General features: G+C 40.7%; 1 protein-coding gene across 1 annotated transcript; it reads left to right on the forward strand.

Annotated features, from left to right (window-relative positions):
• Positions 1–6,335: 6,335 nt before the first annotated feature.
• Positions 6,336–6,764, forward strand: LOC141630951 (uncharacterized). Its single transcript, XM_074443683.1, has one exon. It carries the CDS (start codon positions 6,336–6,338, stop codon positions 6,762–6,764), a length of 429 nt encoding a protein of 142 aa, XP_074299784.1.
• The last annotated feature ends 1,425 nt before the right edge of the window (positions 6,765–8,189 follow it).

The following is an 8,189-nucleotide window of genomic DNA, read 5'->3' on the forward strand; positions in this document are numbered from 1 at the left end:
TTAAGTTCTATTCATATTAAACTTAATAATAATAATAATAATAATAGTAGTAATAGTAATAGTAACAGTAATAGTAATAGTAATAGTAATAGTAATAGTAATAGTAATAGTAATAGTAATAGTAATAGTAATAGTAATAGTAATAGTAATAGTAATAGTAATAGTAATAGTAATAGTAATAGTAATAGTAATAGTAATAGTAATAGTAATAGTAATAGTAATAGTAATAGTAATAGTAATAGTAGACCACTAGGGTGTGACCGGACCCACGTTTGACGATCACTGTTGACTGGTGGGAAGGGGGCTGTTATTGGTATTTTACGTTGGTGGTTTGTTGTGTTTGTACCGTGGGTTTTATATGAGTTTAACCTTGCCATGACTATTAGGAGACCCGGACCTGGTTTGGGGTGGTTCCTTGTGATGGGTCGACCTTGTAGGGTGGTATTGGGTGGACAAGGGTGATGGTTCGTTTGGTGGTCAGTCGGAGTTCGAAAGAATGGTTGTTGTTGGTGTTTGTCTTAAACCAAGCATTAGAACCATCGTTTCCTAGGCTTCACCGTGACCCTACTGACCTTGGGTTAGGGTGGTGTTGGTGGTGGTGGTCTGGGTTGTCCTTTGGTGGTCGTAGATGGCTGTTTGGGTGGTGTTAAGGTATATAAAACGGGTTGAGTGTACAAGACATGCGAGTTGGTTGCTGCTAATGTTTGTCGTTATTGTTGTTGGTGTACGACTGTTCTTCGGGGTCGAGTATGGTGGTGGTGTTGGTAGGTGACCACCATGGCTAGGTGGGGTAGTGGTGGTGCGAATGGTGGTGGATTTGGTCGTGTACTAAGTGTGAAAACCCTCTGTGTGTGTGTGTGGGGTGTCGGGATGGTTGCTGTGGGTGTGTAGGGCGCGGCTATGAGGCCGTGTTTCAGTGGCCAAGTAAGGGGCTGACCTGGGTCGTGGCTGACCTAAGACGAGTGTGGCAGGGAGGTGGCCACGGTAGGGGCTGGTTTGGTGTGGTTGCCGTGGGTTGGAGGTGTCAAAGACGGGCTTAGAACACTGGTTAAGACAGTATGATTGGAGTGTTAGTTTGTGTAGCTGAGACGGGTTTAGTTATATTAACTACCTAATTGTTTTATAATAGTTTAATTATTTTATATAATTAGTAGTTAGTAATTATAATTATTATAATTGCTAGGTGACGGATTCGTTAAGCATTATTATTAGTTCAGTTGCTTGGATTCGCATTATTTAGAGTAATTGCTTGCCAGGTAGAATAACTACTCAATTCGTGTTATTATTAATGACGTGTGCAATTTATTATGTAATGTGAATTGGATGGATTATTGAATTATTGGACGAGGTGTATTATTATTGTTGAATGCCTCAGCTTCGTGTCTGAGATGAATTGGTTGGTTATTATTATTTAATATTGTTGTTGGATATCATCTGTATTGGATACCTCAGATTCGTTCTGGGATGAATTATTATTATTGTTGCATATCATTTGCATTGGTTACCTCAGACTCGTTCTGGGATGAATTATTGTTATTGTGGCATAGCATTTGCATTAGTTTTCCCAGGCATGTTCTGCAAGACTTGTCTCTGGGATGAGTTTACCTCAACTTAAGGTTGGAGTGATTGCATTGTTTTCTTCGGGCCAGGGCTTGGCGGGATGAACGGGTGTTTCAGGTGTTGAGCGCAGCAGCATTTGCATATCATATCATATCATGCATTTCCATTTACTTCATCTTTTATTGTTGTTAGTTATTCCTACTCAACCGTTTGGTTGACAGTGTATTCTATAAACACCTGTGATGAACCAATTATTGGGAAGCAGATTGACTGACAAGTACTTGAGAATAGCTGATTGGGAGCTCAAGGGGATGCATGAGGATTTCAGCCAGTCTACCTAGAAGTCCAGATAAAATAGCTTTATTATTCAGTTTATTTGTTTCCGTTGTGTAGTAGATTGTATTATTTGAAGTTTAACTTAATTTGTTGGTTAAATTGTAATAAAACCTTTATTCGCTAAATTTTATATAAAGTACTTTGGTTTGTTTTACTTTGTTATTCATTACCTCGGGCAATCCGAGATGGTAACAACTCCTTTTATCTAGGAAGGCCTAGTCAAGGCTCTTTGATAAATGAGGGTGTTACAAATTCTTTCTTGCGATTACATTTCTTCGCAAATTAGGTTAAATTCTTCAATCCTTTTCCTCATTTTCTTCATTGCGATTATTATTCTTCGCAAATTAGGTTACAATTCAAAGATTAAACTTGCAATTTGATCGTCTTGTTTTTCTTTTAAAATCGCTGCTTTAAACTTCAAAATTCTTCATAATTCACACAAAATGCCTGATTCTCCACCGATTTTATCTTCTGCTCAAAGTTCTTATGAACTCTATGACGATCCTCTGTATATTTCACAATATGATCAACCGAATCTTCGTCTTGTTACCGATCTCTTCAAGAGCGCGAATTTCATTCACTGGATATGAGATGTTTATCTTGCGCTGCTCTCGAAGAACAAGGAAGGTTTTGTTGACAGTACATGTGTAGCACCTCCATGGGCTAGGAAGACCTTGCTAAAGGCCTCCTAGCTTATGGGGGTTCTACAAAGTGGTATCAGAGCGACGATTTTGGAGCCTAAACCAATGAACCCCAATTAATATAGGTGCGTATAATGAACCCGGTTGGAGTCGTTTCGAGCTCATTGAAAACTTGGGAGACGTCCCAAGGTTTCACTCTTGCCCTCTCAACTCGAGTCGGTCACAACGTGGTGGGGGTAAATGGGGGTGTCCTTTGATGTGCCATATAGTTGTTGCATATACATATCTTTATGCATGAAAGATGGATTCATAATGTTAGTAGTACACGATGAGGTTATACAGATGATAATAGGCAAACCTATATGAACCATGTTGGGTGCATATATGTGAGCATGTTGATCTATTAAATAAGCTTATTATAAAAGGAAAGTATTATTCACATGCTAGTTATCGTTTTGTGTGTTATCATATACCGTATCCATGCTATATTTTTTTGTGGTTACGCTTAGAAACATGTGGAATAGGATTATGTGCGGACCTATGTGAGTCGGGATATGTGTGGAACCTTTAAGGGGTGCACTTGGTCAAGTGGGAATATGAAACTCGGACGAGCAATAGGCACTCGATCGAGTGCTCCTGCCACTCGACCGAGTGGTCGGTTTTCCAGAATCTGGAAAATTCCTGGAAGTTGCACACTCGGCCGAATAAGGGGCATACTCGACCGAGTGTGGTACACTCAAATGAGTGTCCCCTGACACTCGACCGAGTGGACTGGATGGCAGATTTGAGGGCATAGTCGACCAAGGAGCGCCATCTCAAAGGCAAAGCTATAGTGGAAATCAAACCTTGGAAGCTAGACCTACTACTTCCACAAGCACCGTTCAAGGAGAAGCAAAGTCTAGTGGCAAGATATTCACCATGGAGAATAAAACCGCAGAGGAGGATGCTCTTGTGTTCCCGGGTACTTTTCTTGTTAACTCTCAACCTTCTGTTCTTTTGTTTGACTCGGGGGCTACACATTCATTTGTGTCTAGGAGTCATATGTCAACCTTAGGATTGGGATAAGGTGAGTCGGTGAGAGATGATGTGGTGTTACCATCGGGTGAATCCGTTGTGTGTTCAAGATTGTTTAAGGAAGTGTCGGTCATGGTGGGGGCGGTGAACTTTCCGGATCAACCTCTTTGCGTTTCTTGTAGAAGGGTTTGAAGTAATTTTTGGGATGGATTGGCTAAGTAAGCACAAGGTCAACATAGATTATCATCAAAAGCAACTATCTTTAAAAGGTCCCAAGGTGGTAGGGTGTCGTATAAAGGTTTTGTGGTCAAACCCAAAGTTAAGCTCATTACGGTGATGACTTTAAAGTCGTGTTTGAAGAAGGGTTGCCCAATGATATTATGTCATATAAGGGACACTATAGTAGAGGAACCCCAGGCCAAGACATACCGCTCATGGAAGAGTTTGTGGATGTATTTGTGGAGAAGCTGCCCAGTTACCTCCACAAAGAGAGATTGACTTTAGTGTGGACTTAAAACCGGGAGCGGGACCAATCTCTAAGACCCTGTACCGGATGTACCCATAAGATTTGGAAGAATTGAAGAAGCAACTATGTGAGTTGTTGGATAAGGGATACATCCGACCAAGTGTTTCGCCATGGGGAGCATCGGTACTTTGTGAAGAAGAAGGATGGTAGCAATGAGAATATCTATCGACTATCGAGAATTGAACAATGTCACCATCAAGAACATGTACCATTTACAAGGATTGATGACTTATTTGATCAACTAAGTGGAGCCGCAGTATTCTCCAAGATAGATTTGAGGTCGGGTTACCATCAAATAAGGATTAGAGATGTGGATGTTCCTAAGACCGCGTTCCGATCAAGGTACGGGCATTATGAGTTCGTTGTGACGCCGTTTGGGTTGGCTAATGCTCCGGCCGTGTTCATGGACCTAATGAATTGGGTGTTTAGTCCATATTTAGACACGTTCGTGGTGGTATTCATAGATGATATTTTGGTCTATTCTACGACCAAAGAGGAGCACGAGGAGCACTTGAGGATTGTGTTGCAAACGTTGAGGGATAATCAACTTTATGCTAAGCTAAGCAAGTGTGAGTTTTGGTTGGAGAAGGTTGCTTTCTTAGGATATGTGGTGTCTAGAGAAGGTGTATTCGTTGATCCTTGTAAGATTGAAGCCGTGTCAAAGTTGGAAGCACCAAAAAATGTAGCGGAGATACGAAGTTTCCTTGGTTTAGTCGGCTACCATAGGATATTTGTCAAGGATTTCTCCAATATTGCTAGACCTTTGACTTCCTTGATGAGGAAGGAGAACTGATTTAAGTGGGACGGGAGTTGTGAGAAGGAATTTCTAACCTTAAAGGAGCGCCTAACCACGGCTCCGGTGTTGACTTTATTGGAGGGAAGTGAGAACTTTGAAGTGTACACCGATACATCAAAGAGTAGATTGGGTGTGTACTCATGCAAAATGGTAAAGTTATCGCATATGCTTCGCGGCAATTGAAATCGTATGAGGAAAACTATCCAACTCATGATTTAGAATTGGGTGCCGTAGTGTTTGGCTTGAAAATATGAGGCATTATCTTTCTGGAGCAACCTTCAAAGTGTTTTCCGTTCATAAGAGCTTGAAGTACATCTACACTCAAAAGGAGTTGAACATGAGACAAAGGAGGTGGATTGAACTTATTGAAGACTATGACATGGAGATCGTGTACCATAAATGGAAGGTTAATGTAGTAGCCGATGCTTTAAGTAGGAAGTTGGTTCATTCTTTGTGTACCGCTTTGTCTAGGATGAGGTTAAAGGAAGAAGTAGGAAAGATGAGCATTCACGTGATCCGAAAAGGGGAGGTCGTTAGTGACTTAACCTTGGAACCCAAATTGTATGATGAAATCCGCGAAAAGCAAGTTATCGATCCTAAGATCTTAGAGTGGAAGGAAGCTTTGGGGAGAAATGAAGCATCAATATTTGAGCTACATGCGGATGGTAGCGTTAGGTTTAAAGGGAGACGGTGTATAACGATGATGAACTAAAGAAGAAGATTATGGATGAAGCGCATAATACGCCTTACTCGGTGCATCCGGGTGGTGACAAGTTGTATAAAGATCTCAAGAAAATGTTTAGTGGCCGGGTATAAAGACAGAAGTAGCGGAATTTGTAGTAAGATGCTTGACATGCCAGAGAGTAAAAGGGGAGCATAAGAGACCGTAAGGGAAAGTTCAACCATTAGATGTGCCGTAGTGGAAATGGGAATCAATATCAATAGAATTCATAGTGGGACTACCAAGGACTCAAAAGGGTAATAATATGATTTGGGTTATTGTGGTTAGGCTTACCAAGTTGGCTCACTTTGAGCCAATGAAAGATACTTGGAACAAGGTGGAATTAGCTAATGCTTACTTGAATAATGTGGTGAATTTGTATGGGATACCAAGGACATAGTGTCAAATTGTGATTCTAGATTCATTTCTAGATTTTGGCAAGAACTGCATGGCTCCTTGGGTACTCAATTGAAGATGAGTACAACGTTTTATCCGACAATAGATGGGAAAACGGAGAGGACCATCCAAACCTTGGAGGACATGTTGAGAGCTTGTGTCATGGAGTTTGAAGGTACTTGGGAGGAAATATTGGACTTAATTGAGTTTTCTTACAACAATAGCTACCATGCAAGTATTGGCATGACTCCTTTTGAGGCCTAATATAGAAGGAAATGCCGAAACCCAATATGTTAGGATGATAGTACCGAAGCCATCATATTAGGACCTCAAATGATCTAAGATATGATAGATCAAGTGCATGTGATCCGGGAAAAGATGAGAGCGGCACAAGATAAGCAAAAGAGTTATGCCGATTTGGGGAGAAGCGATATTGAGTTCGCGGTTGGAGACAAGGTGCTACTTAAGGTTTCTCTAATGAGGGGAGTAATGAGATTTGGGAAGAGAGGTAAACTGAGCAAAAAGTTCATCGGCTCATATGAGATATTGGATAGGGTCGGGAAAGTGGCCTACCGTTTGGCACTTCCCCTGGCACTTGAGCGAATACACACCATATTTCACGTGTCTCAATTGCGGAAGTATGTAATTGATCCTTCCCATGTCCTTGAAGCGGAAAAAATCGAGTTGGATGATGCCTTAACTTATGTAGACACTCCTAAGGAAATCATAGACCAGAAAGTAAGAAAGACAGACATAGAGAAACGTTATTGGTAAAGGTGCTTTGGTCTAACCATCAAGTAGAAGAGGCCACACGGGAGGCAGAGGAAGCCATGAAAGAGCGATATCCTCACGTTTTTGCGCAGGTATGAGTTTGGTTACGAGGTCGTAACCTTGTTTTTACAGGGGTGGAGCGTGTACGCAAAAGTGCAAGTTTATTTTATTTAGTACTTTACTTTATCTTATTAGTCGTTTGTTGGTCGTGTTAGTAATTAGTTGTCTCGTTATATGCGCGCATGTGAGTGCTATGGGTAGTAAAAATCTTCATTTGGGGTGTGGTTGGGGATATAAATAGAGTGTTAAAGGGTTGTATTTGGGTCGGGGGTAAACTTCAGGGACGATGTTCGTTTTAAGGGGAAAAGACGGTAATACCCCGGATTTTATAGCTGTGCACTCGGCGGAGTACAGCAGAGTACTCGACCGAGTGGCAGAGTACTCGACCGAGTATAGTAACCGAGTGCCCTCTGGGCATTTAACCAGCCTCTGGTTGTGTGGCACTCGGACGAGTGGCTGGTGCACTCGACCGAGTGCAGTGCACTCGACCAAGTGCCACTGAGCACGTACTCACCGAGTTTAGGGACCCAGAGCTCTTTTCGCGTGTTGGGCTCCGTATGTTGGGCCTAGATATATATATACCTTCTTTTTCACATTTCCTTCACTTTTACAACCCTAAAAATTTCCTCCATATCTCAACCACCCTAAAAATCCCTCAAAATCCTCTACAACCTTATCCTTTAAAGGTTTCATCTTATCCTTGAATATTTTTGCACTCAAGTTTCATTCTTTCCCAATTATTTACAATTGTGAGTTATTATTTATACTTTTTCCTTTATTTATTTTGTTAGTAAACCTTATATTTTGGAAGAGTTGCTTATGGGGATTTAATTAGGTTGTTGGATAATTACGTGGGTTAATTAAAGGTTAGTTGGTATTATTATTGTTGTACAACATAATTGTGATAGTTATTTTATTAATTAAATGTAGGAGGAGGCTTCTTAGAGGAGCCCTTCTAGTGTGTGTGCTTAGTGATCGAAGATTTGCAAGAGGTAGGGCTTTCCTCCTCGGCGTTAGTAATATGGTTGTTTACATTTGTATTAATTGCCATGAACTCCATAATACATGTCATAATTGCATTATAATATCATTAGTTGGGAAATTAATGTTGATTGCATACTAGTATTGGGAATTTACCATGTTATGTTGATGGGTAAGTGGTATTAACTTCATATTGTCATTTGGATTGCATTATAACATGAAGGGGGACTTGTTGATGAATGAGTTGGTTAAATGACGAACATGTGCATTCATGTCATATTATAGTTCATGATTATGTGGAAAGACATATTTGGCATTTATTGGGAAGATTCGTTACTTGTGGATATTGGAGGAGATTGGTGGCGGAGTGTTGGTGTGTTTGTGTAG

Source organism: Silene latifolia, chromosome Y (assembly GCF_048544455.1).
Source record: "Silene latifolia isolate original U9 population chromosome Y, ASM4854445v1, whole genome shotgun sequence".
NCBI lineage: Eukaryota > Viridiplantae > Streptophyta > Magnoliopsida > Caryophyllales > Caryophyllaceae > Silene > Silene latifolia.

Coding starts and splice junctions, on each gene's coding strand:
- LOC141630951 (XM_074443683.1), top strand. CDS start 6,336: ATGATAGATCAAGTGCATGTGATCCGGGAAAAGATGAGAGCGGCACAA.